This window comes from Manihot esculenta, chromosome 5 (genome assembly GCF_001659605.2).
Source record: "Manihot esculenta cultivar AM560-2 chromosome 5, M.esculenta_v8, whole genome shotgun sequence".
Lineage (NCBI taxonomy): Eukaryota > Viridiplantae > Streptophyta > Magnoliopsida > Malpighiales > Euphorbiaceae > Manihot > Manihot esculenta.
Window position 1 is genome coordinate 5,393,167 of NC_035165.2, and position 18,907 is coordinate 5,412,073.

The 18,907-nt window shown below is 39.2% G+C and overlaps 2 protein-coding genes across 2 annotated transcripts; both read left to right on the top strand.

Annotated features, from left to right (window-relative positions):
• Positions 1–2,461: 2,461 nt before the first annotated feature.
• LOC110616141 (cytochrome P450 71A1) lies at positions 2,462–4,235 on the top strand. The gene is made up of 2 exons (XM_021758470.2): positions 2,462–3,439; positions 3,509–4,235. The coding sequence occupies exons 1-2, from the start codon at positions 2,534–2,536 to the stop codon at positions 4,112–4,114; spliced, it is 1,512 nt and encodes a 503-aa protein (XP_021614162.1). The 5' UTR covers positions 2,462–2,533; the 3' UTR covers positions 4,115–4,235.
• A 10,122-nt stretch (positions 4,236–14,357) lies between these two features.
• LOC110615001 (wee1-like protein kinase) lies at positions 14,358–18,526 on the top strand. Its single transcript, XM_021756705.2, has 10 exons — positions 14,358–14,747; positions 15,411–15,471; positions 15,559–15,625; positions 15,813–16,079; positions 16,224–16,291; positions 16,384–16,493; positions 16,574–16,614; positions 16,713–16,861; positions 17,618–17,971; positions 18,114–18,526. The coding sequence occupies exons 1-10, from the start codon at positions 14,455–14,457 to the stop codon at positions 18,210–18,212; spliced, it is 1,509 nt and encodes a 502-aa protein (XP_021612397.1). The 5' UTR covers positions 14,358–14,454; the 3' UTR covers positions 18,213–18,526.
• The last annotated feature ends 381 nt before the right edge of the window (positions 18,527–18,907 follow it).

An 18,907-nucleotide genomic window follows, 5' to 3' on the forward strand; every position in this document is an offset into this window, starting at 1 on the left:
TATGAAACATAAAGAGTCATTCTACTCACCTTAGGCTAGCTCTGACAAGACTCTGAAGTAGCTGACTCACTGCTGGGGTCCTCGGTTCCTCGGGTCTGAACCTACACAGGTGGACTCAAATGAGGGACCAAACATACATGAATAAGACTCTAAAATGCTCCCCAAAAACCCCCTAAAACACCTTAAAATAATCATAAAAATCATGCAAAAGAAGGCTGAACATGGCACTTTCGGCGGCAGGTTCGACGACCGAAGGTTCCTTCCAGAGACGAAACTCATGCATGTTCGGCGGCACCTTCGGCGGCACCTTCGGCGGCCGAAACTCCCTTCCAGAGCCGAAAGTCCACTTTCGGGGGCAGGGTTCGGCAGCCAAAGGCTTGCCTCCACCTTCGGCTGCTGAACCTGAGTTCTTCCAAAGGGCAGAACTCAGCCTCCAACATGCACATTTGCCTCCCAAACCATTCAATCATGCATTTACCTATTCTATAACAAGTAAACTCAAGCCAACAAGCATATAGGGGTCTCAAACTAACCTAAACCCCAACCAAAACACATCAAATATACATAAACAACCCACATTGCTCAAAAACTCAACATAAACCCATAAACTCAAAAATAACCTAAATATGCATTTCTACCCCATAAACTTTCATAAAATTTGTTTAAAACATAGAATGAGCTAAAGATCTACTCTTACCTCTTGAAAATCAAGAGGAGAAGCGATCTAACTCGGAGATGAGAGAAATCTAACTCCTTGGGTCTCCAAGCTTCAAAACTTGCTCTTTTTGCTCAAATATCTTCAAACCAAGAGAAAACTTGTTAAAACTCGAAAGATTGGAGGAAAATATCAAAAGTCAACCGTGGGAGAGCATGGACTCACCGTTGGCCGAAAAGGGGGGAGAAAACTTGCCCGTTTCAGCCATGGAGCCCTTTTATAGGAGCTGGCCAGACCACCTTTCGGCAGCCTAAAGTGCTTCCAAAACTCATGCAAGTTCGATGGCTGAACATGACGTTCGGCGGCCGAACCTGAGCCACTTTCGGAAGCCTAACTTGTCCCCCTAAACTATCCAATGTTCGGCGGCCGAACTTGAGGTTCAGCGGCCGAACTTGGAAATGCCTCCATGGTCTTTTTCATTCAAAACTCAACTTAAAATCATAAAACACATCAAAACATTTTATGAAAACATGATTTTACCCTTCTAGAGGTTTCCGACATCCGAGGTTCCACCGGACGGTATGAATTCCGATACCGGAGTCTAGCCGGGTATTACAACACCCCTGCGAATGTTAATTTGACAGGCAACAGTGAAGCTGCTCATCCCGTCAAATGTCGGAATAGCCGAAATCAATGATCGTCCTGTGTTGGAACTGCCGAGGATTCGGCAATCCTCGGTCAGTTAATGCATTGAAGGATTTGGTCACTAGTTACAAGTTGGATATTTTATTTTTGATGGAAACAAAAACTTTTAGTTTTCATATGGAATTTTTTTCATAATTTTTTACATTTTGATGGTTGCTTCTCAATCAATAAACAAGGATTAGGAGGAGACATTTCGTTAATATGAAAGAGTCATGTGTCCGTTTCTGAGATTGGCTTTCCTTCAAATTTTATTGATTCAGTTGTTTCAGAAGGTAATGTTCAATGGAGGTTTACTGGTTATTATGGATTTCCGGAATCGCAATGATGACGTTAGTCTTAAAACCTTTTTCGGGCTTTATCTCGTAGGAATTCTCTTTCGTGACTTTATTCGGGAGACTTTAATGATTTATGCTCGAGAGATGAGAAAGAAGGAGGAACATCTTTGCCAAATTATCTTATGCAAGGGTTTAGACAGACACTTGAGAAGTATTTTTGCCAAATTATCTTACGCAGGATTTGATTTTAAATGAGTGTAAATCTTTGTTAGATTCTAGAACCGTTAGATGGGTTCGTCGCAATACTACTCTAACTGCTCATACTTTGGTTAGAGAATTTATTAGGTATAATTGTCTCTCTGTTTCGAATGATATCTCTCTTTATTTACCAAATTATCTTATGCAGAGTTTGATTTTAAATAAGTATAAATCTTTGTTTGACTCTAAAACTGATAATTCTGTTAGATGGGTTCGTCGCAATACTACTCTAACTGCTTATACTTTGGTTAAAAAATGTATCAGATATAATCATTTCTGTTTCGAATGATATAATTTTTTATTTGATGAAATTTTATTAATATAAACAGTAATTTTGCTTAAAAAAAAATGCGAGGTCTCAGCCACGCTTTTAACTTGGAAAGGCAAAATTTCCTGACGATGATCGAGCAAGTAGAAGATAAAAACTTCTATCTAGTATAAAGTTATAATTGTCATTTAAATCGACCCAATTATTAATTAATTGCATTTTAAATATGTTCTGACCTGCTAATTAATATTGTTAAGTTCAAGTGCACTAAATAATAATTCACCATTTTTAATGTAGCAGGTATGTTTCATTATCATTTCATAGCCGCCCTTTCTTCTCTAAAGATCAAGCTTCTACACCTGAAAAGAGAAAATGGATTCCCTGAATTTTCTCCAGGAATGGTGTCAAGGAAAAACAATCATCCTCTATTTTCTTGTCTTATTTTCTCTTCTGCTGCTATTCCAGCGCACAAGAAGCAGCAAACTCAATCTACCACCATCACCACCAAAGCTACCCATAATCGGAAACCTTCACCAGCTAAGTACACTCCCATATGAGTCCTTCAGAAACCTTTCGAACAAGTACGGCCCTCTGATGCTCCTGCACCTAGGCAGTGTTCCAACTCTCGTGGTTTCATCCTTAGAGACGGCTGAAGAAATCACCAAAAAACATGATATTATTTTTGCAGACAGACCTTCCTTGACTAGTGTAGCTATCGTGTTCAAGGATTGCCTTGACATGGCATTTGGCCCATACTGCGAGTACTGGAGGGGAGCAAGGAAGCTGTGTGCTCTTCAACTCTTGAGCCAGAGAAGGGTCCAAGCGTTTCACTTCGTAAGGGAAGAAGAAGTTGCGAAGATGGTTGAGAAGATCCGGCTTTTGAGCATCAATGGAGCTGCAATTAACATCAGTGATCATTTCATGTCTCTATCACATAACGTATTATCAAAATCAGCTTTTGGTTGCCTATATGATGGCGAAGGTGGCAAGTATAAGAGTTTCGGAGAAATGGCGAGGAGGACAATGGACCTTCTAGCATCCTTCTGCTTCCGTGATTTGTTTCCATACTTGAGTTGGATCGATCATTTAACCGGCTTGGTTGGGAATTTGGAGGAAATCTCCAGAGAATTAAACGATTTCTTCGATCGAGTGATCAGAGAACGCCAGGCGTTAATGAATGATGATAATGAGCAGTACTTGGTCGATATTCTTCTACGTCTACGAATGGAGGGGACTGAGCTTGATCTGTCTCGGAACAACGTTAAAGCAATTCTAATGGTAATGATTTTAATTTCCATCTACCATTTTGAGTACAGATGCTAAGTTTAAGATTGATGTTAATTTCAGGACATGTTCATTGTGGGGACAGACACTACAGCGGCAACCATGGATTGGATGATGTCGGAGCTGATGAAAAATCCAAGAATAATGAATAAAGCTCAAGAAGAGGTAAGAAGAGTGGTCAGAAACAAATCAAACATAACTGAATCTGATATAAACCAGATGGAATACTTGAAATGTGTTATGAAAGAGACTGTGAGATTTCATGCTTCAGCAATGATGCGCCGACAAACATCAGCAAGTATTAAGCTCCAAGGCTATGATATTCCGAAGAAAACAAGGGTGTTCATAAATACATGGGCAATTCAGAGGGACTCCAAATTGTGGGACAGGCCAGAGGAGTTTCTTCCGGAGAGATTTCTCAACTGTTCACAAGATTCTAAGGAACACAAACAGCTCTTGTTTTCATTTGGTACTGGGAGAAGATTTTGCCCTGGAATGTCTTATGCGTATGCAGAAACAGAATATGCAATAGCTAACTTGCTGTACTGGTTTGATTGGGAGTTGCCTCATGGGACAAGAGCAGAGGATCTGGACATGAGCGACAAATATACACTTATTATTCGCAGGAAGACACCCCTTTGTGTTGTGGCACATGCACATAGTCCATAGGCCGGGAGGAAACTATTATAAAAGTTGTCTGAAAGAAAAATCTTTGCTTGTTTAATGTGATGTGTGTGATTATATCTAATTTCTTATTTCTAGTATGCAAATCACTGGATCTTGTCCTTCATTATGAGTAGTTTTTTTTTCTACCTAAGACGACAGGCATTGAGGAGAAAATGAACAAATAAACATAAAAAAGAAAAGAAAAGACTAGTGTGAGCTTGTGAGAAAGGAATCATTCATGTCCTCTAAGTTTACATTGATAAATTGTATTACTATATTATTGAAAGATGAGGCCTACTTTAACCTATATGAGTATGACAGGCCAGGAAAAAAAGCTAGAAAACAAAATGGCAGTTTATTGATAATTAAATTAAATTCAGACCAAATCAATTATCATATTGGGTTTTATTTTTAAAATTTTTAAACCCTTTAAGTAAGCTAATACAATACTAATCTTCATTGAATTTTAGCAGCCACGAACTGTTGCGTCTTCATCAGCAGAAAATTCATGGAAAAATGTAATGATAACTTTCAGATCTTTCCTAGCCCAGGAATAAGGTCGGGTCTAAAAAAAGGCCACAGGTCCAAAACTCATCAGATCATACACTCGAGAGGCGGCTCGACTTCACGAGCCTGGGCCGACAACCCAAGATGATCCGAATCAGATATGAGCACAAGCCCCATAAGGGAGTAGGCTCAATCACTCACCAGCCCTACCCGCATGCGCTCTGGAGAGCATTAAATGGCCGTTACGCATGGAGCAGGTGCCTGACACATCCGTACGTACGGGCCTGAGTGACAAGGGGGTCTTCTCTTGCAAGGGGGTATCTTCTTCTTTTTTCTCTCCTGCCTGGACTCCATTTTTATATTCTCCGCAACTCTTGCCTGAATACACTCTTCTAATTCATGAAACCTGACTTCAACATCGGAGGGTCTCCACCGGGGCATCCCCGGTAGACCCCTGACTTTCTCCCCTTATTTTGCAGGTCCTTTCATCAAATAGAACATGGAGACCCATTTGATAGACCCATCAGGGAGCCCAAAAAGGAATCAAATCCAGATACCAGGGGACGAGGGAGAACCAGATCTATCAAATAGGGAGCCCAGGGAGATTCAGAGTTATCAAGTGGAGCCGTCTGTGGGAACGAAGTAGATCTTTTCGTCACTGGAGTTCTTAAATCCACCCATTGAGATCCACATAGAGATATGAAAGCTTATGCGAAAAGAAAGCTGGAGATTTACAATAACCCAGCTGAACAGCCTAGCTGAAAAGAAAGACCCAGCTGGCTCAAGAATATCTTGACAGTCTTTTAATCTTCATTTTCCTGCCCTCGTTGTTTATTTTAACATTTATTAAATTTTATTATTACTAACCTTTTCTTTGAGATCTGATGAGATGAAACTTCAGATCAAAATGTTTGTCTATGAGTACAGATTTTAATCTTTTCTATAAAAAGAAAAAAAAAAAAGAATCAATGATATATATATTTTGTGAGTTGGCTGTGTATATATTGTCAAGGTGAGAGGAGCAGATCGACTGTGAAATCTCAGGTTAGGTTAGAAAGAAGATTAATAAATAAAAAATAGGCGAGGTCGAACTAATATTTCAGGTCGAATAAAAATGATCGTTGCGTCCAGTCGCCACTCTCTATTGTGGTTCGCGTAAAGCCGTCGGTCTTAGCAAATCCATCGTTGCTGGTTTTCTGCGTTTAAACTAAAGAAGCACTAAGGCGGGCCTCAAATCCCCCACCACCGATCTCTACGATGGTACCGTCATGCACCGCTGGGTCCCCAAAATTCACAAAATTCAATCTCTATGTCCCTGACCTCCTCTTCTTCGGCGATTCCCATACGACCCGACCCGAGCGGATCGAAGCGTTTCAGGCCCACTGTGTCATGGCTCTTATGGATGCACTTAATGCTAGGAATATGGATCTTGTCGCCTACAGTATGGTGACGCAATTCAAGGAGCACGTCGAGCGAAGTGGTGCTGGAACGCACGGGAGTGTGCTTCTGTCTCGTTTCCTAAACGATTTTATCGAGGTCAAATTAATTCATTTGACCACCTAAATTGCCTGTTATTTTAAAATTGATTTCTTGTGTGATTGGACAAATAACCCTTTTTATGATAGTTTTTATTAGGCAGAATAAAATATCTTGCATTCAATTGCAATTAATGCCTTCATATTAATTATCGAAAAATAAATTTGCGACCATTTAAAACATGAAACTAAATGGCATGTGTGACATATTATTTATTAATGAATTGAATTAACAACGAGCATCTTCGTTATATACGCTCTGTGCAAGTTCTTATTTTGCAGAAAAATCCTGAATCCTTTAGAAGACCCTGAGCCATAGATACCTCAGAGGTAAAAGACCGGGATCCCCTAGAACTCCCGGGAAAATAAAATAAAAACGGCCGGTGAGGATCTTAAAAGACCTCCCGGAGCACGAAGACCGGGATCCCCTAGAACTCCCGGAAAAACAAAGAAGACCGGGATCCCCTAGAACTCCTGGGAAAACAAAATAAAAACGGCCGGTGAGGATCTTAAAACACCTCCCGGAGCATGAAGACCGGAATCTCATAGAACTCCCGGAAAAATAAAATAAAAACGGCCGGTGAGAATCTTAAAAGACCTCCCGGAGTACGAAGACCGGGATCCCCTAGAACTCTCAGGAAAACAAAATAAAAACGGTCGGTGAGGATCTTAAAAGACCTCCCGGAGCACGAAGAACGGGATCCCCTAGAACTCCCGGAAAAACAAAATAAAAATGGCCAGTGAGGATCTTAAAAGACCTCCCGGAGCACGAAGACCGGGATCCCCTAGAACTCCCGGAAAAACAAAGAAGACTGGGATCCCCTAGAACTCCCGGAAAAACAAAACAAAAACGGCCGGCGAAGATCTCCAAGATCTCCTGGAGCAACAAAGACCAGGATCCCCAAGATCTCCTGGCAAAAGAAGACCTCAGTGAGGTCCTGGCAAAAAAAGACCTCACTGAGCCATAGAAGACCTCAGTGATGATACGGATCCAATAGGACAAATTTCTAACTATGGTGTGGAGCAAACTTATATCATTCCAATGGATCCAAGAGTAGTTCAAAATCATATTCATATAATCCATATATATTTGGGGCGTGCTTTAATTCATATGGGACAGATTTGGTGCAACACTTGCAATCATAGGCTGAGGGAGCCTAATCAAACCTATGGGCTAAAACTACATAAAGGAAAGCCTAAAGTGAAGATCAAGTAAGGGTTTTGTGAAGATTCAACTTTGTTAGGATGGGCTTGCTAGTTTTATTATTTAAACACTTGTTTTATTTTAGTTTTGTTTGGGCTTGTATTCTGGCCATATTTTATCTTTTAAGTTTTAGAGTGTTGGGCCATGTTTTGGGCTTATGTTTTAATACTTATGTGTTATTTTAGTATATGATTGGGCTTGGGCCTTATGTGTTTAAGTCAGGCCCAAGAAGAGTGTCTTAGGGTTTTAATTGTTTTTCTCCTTACTATATAAGGATAAGAAACAATTGTAAGAGACAGCTTTTGAAATCAAATTATCAGAATTATTTTCATGCCTTTGGCGTGTATTGCTTTGAGTGAGAGTGAGGATTTGCTTTCATCAATTGCACCAGGAATCTCGATTAACTTATCAACTATTTGTTGTGGCGTTTGTCAGATTCTCATCTAAATCCTTCAATCATTGGTGTTTCAGCTTCTCTAAGTGTGGGGTGCCATAGGAGGTGGGTTTATCAGATCTTTGGATTCCATATCTACTTGTGCGTGTGGGTTTGAGGCTTGTGCCATAGGGTTCCGCGTCAGTTGGTATCAGAGCCAAAGTGAGGTAAATTCTTATTTATCTCAGGATCTAGAGTTTTTTTTCTGAGTTTTCCTTTTCTTCGTTATTGATTTCTGTGAGTTTCCTTTCCTTCGTTATTGAGTTTTCCTTTTTTTCTGAGTTTTTTTTTTCTGAGTTTTCCTTTTCTTCGTGCATCACAAAAAAAAAATCACAATACAAAAAAAAAAAAAAAAAACGAAAAAAAAAAATCCCTTTGCCTTATCTTGTTCTGGCAGAAATTGTGATTGTATCTATATTTCCGTACCTATCTCAATTGATTGCTGTAGTTTGTGGGAATCAATTTGGAAATTTGAAATTTGAATTGGGTTGAATCCAGATTAGAGACAAAAGAAATCTGCCTATTGAATTTTATTTGATTTTTTTTTCTGTCTCTATTTGTGGGTCTTGATACTTGCCTTTTTGGGTAGATTTTAATAGATCCATATTTAATTTACTTTGAAGTGAATTAAATTCAAAATTTTCCAGATTCGTTTTTATTTGAATTCTAAGTTTCCTTTTTGGTTTAAGCTTGTTTTATTTCCTTGACATTGCTGGAGTATTATTTGCTTGTGTCTATACTCTAGGTGATATTTTCAAGTAGCACAAAACCTAGTTCGTGTGTTACTTTCCAAATTGTCAGTGTCTTCTTTCTAGTTTTTGCGCTCTTCGTTCTTTCTTTAGGTTTTCTTTTTTTTGTTTCATTAAACGCACCTTGTGGTTAGTTGGTTGACCTTAGTTTCTGAAGTGCAATTGAAGAATCAGCAAAAGAGTGGTAAGTGTGCAAACACTTGAGTTCTTTCTTTTCTAACACAATATTTGCTAGTTCTCTTTGTTCTTTGTTGATTAAAGGTAGGATGAGTAAAGATCAGAATGTCTCACCAGCGTCCACTTCTACAAGAATACCTCAAAGAACTCATAATTGCAATAATGACTGTGATGATTCGGATGTGTTTGTTAATAATGTGTTGCTTGCTGCACATTGTGAGATGCTTGTTGCTAGGCGTGCTCTGAATATGCAGGTTAAGGAAGAAAGCCTGAAACAGCGGGAAAACATATTTCACACTAGGTGTTTGGTTAATGGAAAAGTGTGTACTGTCATTATTGATGGAGGTAGTTGTGCAAATGTGGCTAGTGTGTATATGGTGGAGAAATTGGGCTTGACTTCTATTAAACACCCTAAGCCATACAGATTGCAATGGTTGAACGACTGTGGTGAGGTCAAAGTTACACGCCAGGTGGTTATACCATTTTCTATTGGTAGGTATAAGGATGAGATCTTGTGCGATGTGGTACCTATGCAGGCAAGCCATATATTGTTGGGTAGGCCGTGGCAATATGATAGAAAGGTGCAACATGATGGGCTCAATAACAAGTACTCCTTCACTCATGAAGGACAGAAGCTTATACTCGCTCCTTTATCACCTCAAGAGGTATATGCCGATCACATAAAAATGCTGGAGAGGGAGAGGGAGGCTTCGGCCTTGGCTACAAAGGTGAGTGAGAGCTTGAGTTCTGTGGAAAAAATGAGAGAAAAGAGTGAGTTTGAGGGTAACGAGGCTGGAAAAGAATCAAGACTAGTTCAAGGAGGGAAGATAGAGAAAGAAAAGGAGAAAGAAGAGGCTAAAGTTGCAATGTCAACTTCCATACAGATTCAAATTGAAGAGGAAGTTGTAATGCAATCATCTAATGTAGTTGTTCTTGAAAATTCCATTAATGAGCTTATAGAAGAGGTTGTGAATGATGGTGGACATGGGGAGCACAGGATTGATGAGGTGGAGGAGGTGAATAAGACTGTTTTGGAAGTTGTAGAGGAGAATGGGTCACATCCACATGATATTTCTATGACTAATATTTTTATGTCTAGTTCATTTGTTCTTGATGTGCAGGTTGTTGATGAAAACATCCATGATGAAAGTTTTATACTATTTCCACCTATTCAAAAGGAGGTCTTTGAAGATACATGGGTGCCTAAAGCTTTCCTTCTTGACATAAATATCAGCAAGATTCGAGGACGAATCTTTTCTAAAGAAAGAGGGAATGATACGGATCCAATAGGACAAATTTCTAACTATGGTGTGGAGCAAACTTATATCATTCCAATGGATCCAAGAGTAGTTCAAAATCATATTCATATAATCCATATATATTTGGGGCGTGCTTTAATTCATATGGGACAGATTTGGTGCAACACTTGCAATCATAGGCTGAGGGAGCCTAATCAAACCTATGGGCTAAAACTACATAAAGGAAAGCCTAAAGTGAAGATCAAGTAAGGGTTTTGTGAAGATTCAACTTTGTTAGGATGGGCTTGCTAGTTTTATTATTTAAACACTTGTTTTATTTTAGTTTTGTTTGGGCTTGTATTCTGGCCATATTTTATCTTTTAAGTTTTAGAGTGTTGGGCCATGTTTTGGGCTTATGTTTTAATACTTATGTGTTATTTTAGTATATGATTGGGCTTGGGCCTTATGTGTTTAAGTCAGGCCCAAGAAGAGTGTCTTAGGGTTTTAATTGTTTTTCTCCTTACTATATAAGGATAAGAAACAATTGTAAGAGACAGCTTTTGAAATCAAATTATCAGAATTATTTTCATGCCTTTGGCGTGTATTGCTTTGAGTGAGAGTGAGGATTTGCTTTCATCAATTGCACCAGGAATCTCGATTAACTTATCAACTATTTGTTGTGGCGTTTGTCAGATTCTCATCTAAATCCTTCAATCATTGGTGTTTCAGCTTCTCTAAGTGTGGGGTGCCATAGGAGGTGGGTTTATCAGATCTTTGGATTCCATATCTACTTGTGCGTGTGGGTTTGAGGCTTGTGCCATAGGGTTCCGCGTCAAGTGAGGTCCTGACAAAAGAAGACCTCACTGAGCCATAGAAGACCTCAGTGAGGTCCTGACAAAAGAAGACCTCACTGAGCCATAGAAGACCTCACTGAGTCATAGAAGACCTCACTGAGGTCCTGGCAAAAGAAGACCTCACTGAGCCATAAAAGACCTCAGTGAGGTCCTGGCAAAAAAAGACCTCACCGAGACATAGAAGACCTCAGTGAGGTCCTGGCAAAAGAAGACCTCACTGAGCCATAGAAGACCTCAGTGAGGTCCTGGCAAAAGAAGACCTCACTGAGACATAGAAGACCTCAGTAAGGTCCTGACAAAAAAAGACCTCAGTGAGGTCCTGGCAAAAGAAGACCTCACTGAGCCATAGAAGACCTCAGTAAGGTCCTAGCAAAAGAAGACCTCACTGAGCCATAGAAGACAACAATGAGGTCCTGGCAAAAGAAGACCTCAATGAGGTCCTGGCAAAAGAAGACCTCACTGAGCTATAGAAGACCTCAGTGAGGTCCTGGCAAAAGAAGACCTCATTGAGCCATAGAAGACCTCAGTGAGGTCCTGGCAAAAGAAGACCTCACTGAGACATAGAAGACCTCACTGCAAAAGAAGACCTCACTGAGACATAGAAGACCTCACTGCAAAAGAAGACCTCACTGAGACATAGAAGACCTCAGTGAGGTCCTGGCAAAAGAAGACCTCACTGAGCCATAGAAGACCTTAACTGCATACCAAAATACAAAGCCAAACAGAGAATCAGGGGCAATCATAAGAGGCACCGACCTCGAGAATTGACTGCTAGCACTAAACCAACTCAGCTGGCCTAGAGAGAGGTCCAGGTAACAAAGAGCCCGTAAAACGCTCGAGAGCAGACAGCCCATAAATACTCGGGGGCAAAAAACATACACGAGAGTCCAACGCTCAGATAAAAAATCAAGAAGGCAAGACGGTCAAATCCAAAACAGATAGTTCGACCTCTGCAATCCAGGGTCGATCTCCCCAGAAGCTTGGAGGGGCTCTAGGTCTGCACCAACAGGGCTGTAAGCCTATAAAAGAAAAAGTTAAAGCCGAACAAACAAGCAGTCAGACTGAAACACAGCCCGTATAAGGCTCGACAAGAAAGCAAGAAATCAAGTCTGACTTTACAAAAGAGCTCGGGGCATCAAATGTGTGGAAGGCAAAATTTTGAACTCCTGAGCCCGTAGCACAGGCAGTATCACAAGTTATAGGCGTAAATGCCTAAGCAAAGAACAAAAATCCGAGCTCCTTAATCCGCAGTATGAACGGACTCACAATAAGTTAACAGCCAAGCTGAATAAAGCTGAATATAGAAGACATACCAGAGAGCCGAGCACCCTACGTGAAAAGGCCTGCAAATACAGAAAAAACACAAAAGGATAAACGAAAACAAGAGACCCTGCTCACAGCTCGGATTAGCTCACAGTAAACAAATACTTAGCAAAGATGCCCCTGGGAGAGGAAGACGACAAAAGGCCGAGCTCCATATCCTAGTGGAGCACACAGCTCAGACCGCACTAATCGCCAAAAGTTTACATCCAGAGGGATAAGACGTCCGAGCTCATATAAGTAAAGTTGACAAAATCAGAAGACAGTGTGAGTAGAAAATAATGATGAGACATAGGCCGAGGTGAAATATCATTCATCATCAAATACACATCTCCAGATCGCCATACATTTAAACACCAAAGTAAAGAGAAAAAAATAATAAGGCAAGCAAAGGACGTTTTGACAAGAGCCGTTCTCGAGCTGCACGGTCATTGGTGGAGCCTAAGTATTTACCCCCTCACCAGTCATGGAATAACTGCTGAGGAGGTAAATGGGCAATTGATAACCTCCAGATCTTTCCTAGCCCAGCAAATAAGGTCGGGTCCAAAAGAAGGCCACAGGTCCAAAGCAAGGCCACAGGTCCAAAGCCCATCAAATCATACACTCGAGAGGCGGCTCGACTTCACGAGCCTGGGCCGGCAACCCAGGATGATCCGGATCAGATATGAGCACAAGCCCCATAAGGGAGTAGGCCCAATCACTCACCAGCCCTACCCGCATGCGCTCTGGAGAGCATTAAATGGCCGTTACGCATGGAGCAGGTGCCTGACACGCCCGTACGTACGGGTCTGAGTGACAAGGACAGGAAGCACTATATACCGGGGGGTCTTCTCTTGCAAGGGGGGTATCTTCTTCTTTTTCCTCTCCTGCCTGGACTCCATTTTTATATTCTCCGCAACTCTTGCCTGAATACACTCTTCCAATTCATGAAACCTGACTTGAACGTCGGAGGGTCTCCGCCGGGGCATCCCCGGTAGACCCCTGACTGTCTCCCCTTATTTTGCAGGTCCTTTCATCAAATAGAACATGGAGACCCATTTGATAGACCCATCAGGGAGTCCAAAAAGGCATCAGATCCAGATACCAGGGGACGAGGGAGAACCAGATCTATCAAATAGGGAGTCCAGGGAGACTCAGAGTTATCAGGTAAAATTTAACTTTCATTAAAAGTCAAAACAATTATTCATTTACTAAATAAAATAAAAAATTATAAGCATTATGAAATTCAAATTTCTCTACTTTACAAGCTTAGCTTTAAACAAGAGAGTTGTGAGATTTATTAGATTTATTCTTTATTTAAAAGTCATTAAAAAGTGATAACTATTTTTACCACAAAGCTTACTATTTTGCGTCCAGCCCACATGACGCAATGCTAAGACCCAAAGAAAAGAACCCTAAAACCCTAAAACGCAATATATTTTATTCTAATACAAAATATATAATTTAATCGAATTCACAAAATTTTATGAATTGAAATTCAACCATTACTCCGTTGAGTTGTCTATGAAAATGAAATAAAAAACAATAGAGATTAAAGTAATCCTTAACTATAAAAATTCAAAATCACAGTAAGAAAAAGGGCATCGTAAACACCTGATCGCCAACTCGTATGAAAGCTGGCTACTCGCAAGGGGCAAGTGCAATAACAAGAAAACTTAAAAAGCTCTGTTTTTAGATTTAAAATCCAAAATAGTGCTTCAACAGGTAGTCATGGTTATCAAAGAGCCTAAACTTCAACGAAAACCAAAATATAATGAAGAATTTCGCCGTAAACGAATTCTGCTGCCACATTTGGTATCCCTGCACCGCAAGCGCGGCCGCCGAGGAACCCGAAAAAATCCACGAAACAAACCGATTGTCTTTTTATATTCTTTTGGGCCTCTGTGCCTTCCACGATCGTTAGGCCACGGCCCATTTAGTTTACTGCACAACAACCAAGAATATTCTGAAAAGGCGCGCCTTTTGTGTCCGCCACCACCAGAGAGAAGAAAGCTCACATAGTACTCGGTACATATTAGCCTATCATACATCGGTTTGATGCACCACAGTGATTGGCTAAATCAACGTGGTTGAGTACTGTACGGAGAGGATTTGATGTTAGAGTAGGGTTCACGGTAGTCAATGTATCCATGATTCTTGCTAAAGAAGATTTGCGAACCCGCGTAATTTTGAATTGTAAAAAAAGAAATTAAAAAAATTGTTATAAATAATTATGCTATACAGAGAAGAAGACGAAGAGTTATAAATAAATAGATTATATAATAAGAAGAGGAAAAATAGTGGGTGTGGTGTTGTCTGGCGCTCGCTAGGGTGGTGCTGGTGATTGATGAAGAGGAAAACGCTGAAGGGAAGCAAAAGGAAGAGGAGAGAGAGCAGTAAAATGAAGAGCACATTAGCAAGGCACTTGCAGGTTCAGCTGGGACAAATCTCTGTGATTCCTCTCCAGTACCAGCAATCGTCTTCTTCCACCGCGCTAGTGTCTAATTCATCTTCTCGCTTCCAGAACCTTCTCGATTCTGAAGCGTTCGACTCACAGCTCTTTTCCTCAACGGAAAACCCGAGCATTGGCGATGTCGATGTTGATGAGAAAGACTTCATTCTTAGTCAGGACTTCTTCTGGTTAGTCATTCTTAATTTTATATAAGATTTCATTACGTTTTTTTTTTTTTTTTGGTTTAAATTTCGGTGCTTTACCTGATTTTTGATAATATGAATCGGTATTCAATTATATATTTTATAGGATTGATTAACTTTGCTCCCTGAGTTGGGGAACCAGATGTAATTGATTGCTAAGTTTCATCAGACCCTTACTCCTGATGCTCCAATCCCCGAATTCAATTGCAAAGCAGAGATTTATGTTAAGATCTATTCAATGCAATCAAATCAAACCTAACTATGTTTAACGATGCTGTTACTGTTGATTTTTCAAATCAAAGGTTACGATGCTGCTACTGTTGATTTTTCAAATCAAAGGTTATCTTTTATCAACCTAATAATCTAACTATGTTTAACGATGCTGCTACTGTTGATTTTTCAAATCAAATGTGATCTTTTATAAACCTAATACTGCTAATGCTCGTTGATAAGCATGCATAAGCTTGAAATCAGAAATTAGTTTGCTTATTTGGAAAAAAGATGTGCCTCACTTTGTCTTTGTGGGTAGACATATTATTCCAACTAAAGTCCATGTACATTGATTGCAACACGGAATATAATGATGCGTTTTGGATTTTGAATTTTTAATCTCCTTTTTCCCCTTTCCCTATATGTTTTGCAATGCAGCACTCCAGATTACATAACACCAGTGGATCAAAATTTACTGAACAGCTCCGATTACAACAAGGTGATGTTAATAATGGATGGAACATTATACAGAGTTTGATATATGCAAAAGTACCAAAACTGAATGTCTCCACTTTGATTGTCACAGGAGAACATGTTGTGCCCTGAATCCCCAGAGAAGCTAAACACTACTAAAACCAAAAAACTTCGACAGGGTAAGATTGGTTGCTCCGTTGAGCTTGTCTTTTTATCCATTCCTTGATGAACATAAATGCTTTATGCTTTTTAGATTACAAAATTGTACTCACATGATCTCATTTATTCATAATTTACCAAACATTGCTAAGTTCTCTCTTCATACTACCTTCTCTTTTTCATATTAAATATATAAACTGCTCCCAGATGTTATCTTAGCCAATCCTCTCAGCCCTACCTTGTCTGACCAGCAACAAATTTTGGAGATTGGCAAAGCTACTTTTGATACAGATGAAGGAAATATCGAGAAAACAACTGTAACTGGCACTCAAAGGTGCCATAATTATGTATCACAATCTGCTGTTGCCTTGCGCTGTCGGGTTATGCCCCCTCCTTGCATTAAGAACCCATATTTAATGGATGCCTCAGAAGTAGATGTAGATCCATATGGCAATCAAAGGTCAAAATGTGCAGGTACGGTTGTCAATAAAAAGTTGCTGTGCTTGCAAGGTTCTTACAATATCTTTCCATTTAGTTCTTTCTTCCTTGAATGGCAAAGTTGTTGCACCATGCAGGTTCTGGAGATTTGTTTTAATTAATCAATGCTTCAATCTACAGGTTTTTTCTCTGCAATCGGTTGTGGAGATGGCCTTTCACGCTATCAAACAGATTTTCATGAGATGCAGGTACCTCTCCTGGATCTAAGAATTCTCAACTCCTTCCAAATCATCATCTTTTGGTGGTTGTGTAAATTATTGAACTTTGTGCACCTTTCTAGCAAATTGGCACTGGAAACTTCAGCCGTGTTTTCAAAGTATTAAAGAGAATTGATGGTTACTTGTATGCTGTGAAACATAGCACAAGGCAGTTATATCAAGATGCAGAGAAGTAGCTTCTATATGCCTTTTTAGATACTTCCATTGCTTATTCAATCAACTAGCTTGGACTGAACTATTTGCATTTGTCAGGAGGAAAGCTTTGATGGAAGTTCAGGCATTGGCAGCTTTAGGTTTGTATATCATTATTATAATAAATTTGCTTATTTTGCTTCATATATTTGACACCAAAGCCATTTTTTCTCAATTGGTTTTACAATGATCTCTGTAGGATGTCATGAAAATATTGTTGGATATTACTCCTCTTGGTTTGAAAATGAGCAACTCTACATTCAGATGGAGCTCTGTGATTGCAGCTTATCCATAAATAAATCTTCCAAATCATTCACAGAGAACAAAGTGTTGGAAGTCTTATATCAGGTTAACATTTCTTAGAGCATTTTTCAACTTATAAATGCTTTTTTATGAACCTTTGAATTCTCATTCATAGAACACATATAGGAGATCGATGCATTTCTTCTGAGAATATCTAATATGAAGGAACTTATTCTGTATAAGATTTTTATTTTTCAATTTATTTCTTTTTGATGCACAGCATTGCAAAAGGTGATCTTCATATTGCCTTCCCTTCTAATGTAATATCTGGAGTGCTTGGAAAAAGACTGAGTGCTCAGACTTACACGCAAGACTTTAAATTTTTATTTGACAATTTAGGCGTCTTGAATAACTTTTAGGAGAAGACATACATACTTATATATATAAAATTTTATTTAGTGGAATTGAGAATTGTGGTTATTTTGATTTAATTTTAAATGGAATTATGTCTTCTTGTAGTATATGTGTGATTATTGGTATTAAAGGACTCTACTAATAAAAATGGGAGGGATAAGACACGCATGATACTGTTTTCGTTCATGTTCCATTGCCTTTACAATTAGGCATGTAGTCTTCTGTTTTTAAGCTTGTTTTGTTAAATTTTACTTCTTCAACTATGGAGTCCCGCATTGTTAACACGTTTTAAATTAGAATCCCCCCACAAACCATTTGACAGAAATATTTTACATGATTTAAAAACCAGCTTAACTTTTATATTGTTCGAACCAATTTCAAAATGCTCTTAACTCTTCATATTTCATGTTTATCTAGTTCGTTCTTTTGACATTGGATTTCTTACAGATTGCAAAGGCATTACGTTTTATCCATGGACGAGGAATTGCTCACTTAGATGTAAAACCTGATAATATTTATGTGAAGAATGGTGTTTATAAACTTGGTGATTTTGGATGTGCAACTCTCCTTAATCAGAGCTTGCCAATTGAAGAGGGTGATGCACGTTATATGCCTCAAGAAATCTTGAATGAGAATTATGATCACCTTGACAAAGTTGATATATTTTCCTTGGGGGCTGCTATGTATGAGCTTGTGAGAGGTTCCACTTTGCCACAATCAGGATCTCAGTTTTTCAACCTTAGGGAGGGAAAAATGCCACTTCTTCCTGGCCATTCGTTGCATTTTCAAAACTTACTCAAGGTATCATGCATATTTTTAATACTCTAGTGCAATTATTGGAAACAAGGAAGTTGAACCTTTCTAGACGTGCTAACAGCAGCATATTTTGGAGAGATTGCAACTTTGTTGTTTATGGAATCTGATGATTTGGTAATTTGATCAGGTAATGCTAGATCCAGATCCAGTTCAAAGGCCTTCGGCTAAAGAATTACTTGAAAATCCAATATTTAACAAGCGTCAAAGAAATCTCAGTGAGGCCTAGTTGGATTGTTAGGACAGGAATTTTTGTATATGTGGCCAATAATTGATCAGCTACCCTTTACCGCGAGACGATTGGTGACATACAGAATGGCCATTTTTGCAACTACAGTTCCTTCAGTGCATATACCAGTTTTCCCCCCCAGCAAAGCGCAGGTATTGTAAAGATAGGGGGAAGGCTGTCCACAAAAGAAAATCTATATTATGGAATGGAGGTATGCAACTCAAATGAAAATGCCCTATTCATTTTTAGTAAGCAAAAATATGGAAATGGAATGTGAATCAGACTGCCATCAATATCAAATTAAAATTGTTCTAGATGGCCATTGGGTTACAACAGAATCTCAGTTCTCCGACTTTGATAAATTCTCGAGTGTAATGTGCAAAACCGTAAAAAGCTTTTTGATCAATCTAAACATGTTCAAGGTAAAAAATCAAATTCTTGCGATTAAGCATTCATTTAATTCTAACAGTCATTATTGATGGGGAGAAATGGAAAGGAAAAAATATTTAATTATAATATGAAAGAAAGTATGTTTAACTTATGCAGGGTAAAAAAATTATTTCTTGGGTCATTATTGCCAATAAAAAAATTAGGAAGAGACTATGGGTGATCTCTTTGTTGTATTTGAGGTATGTGTCACAATGAGCATCTTCCAGAGCATTATGCTAAATTCTTAAACTACGACATAAAGAGAA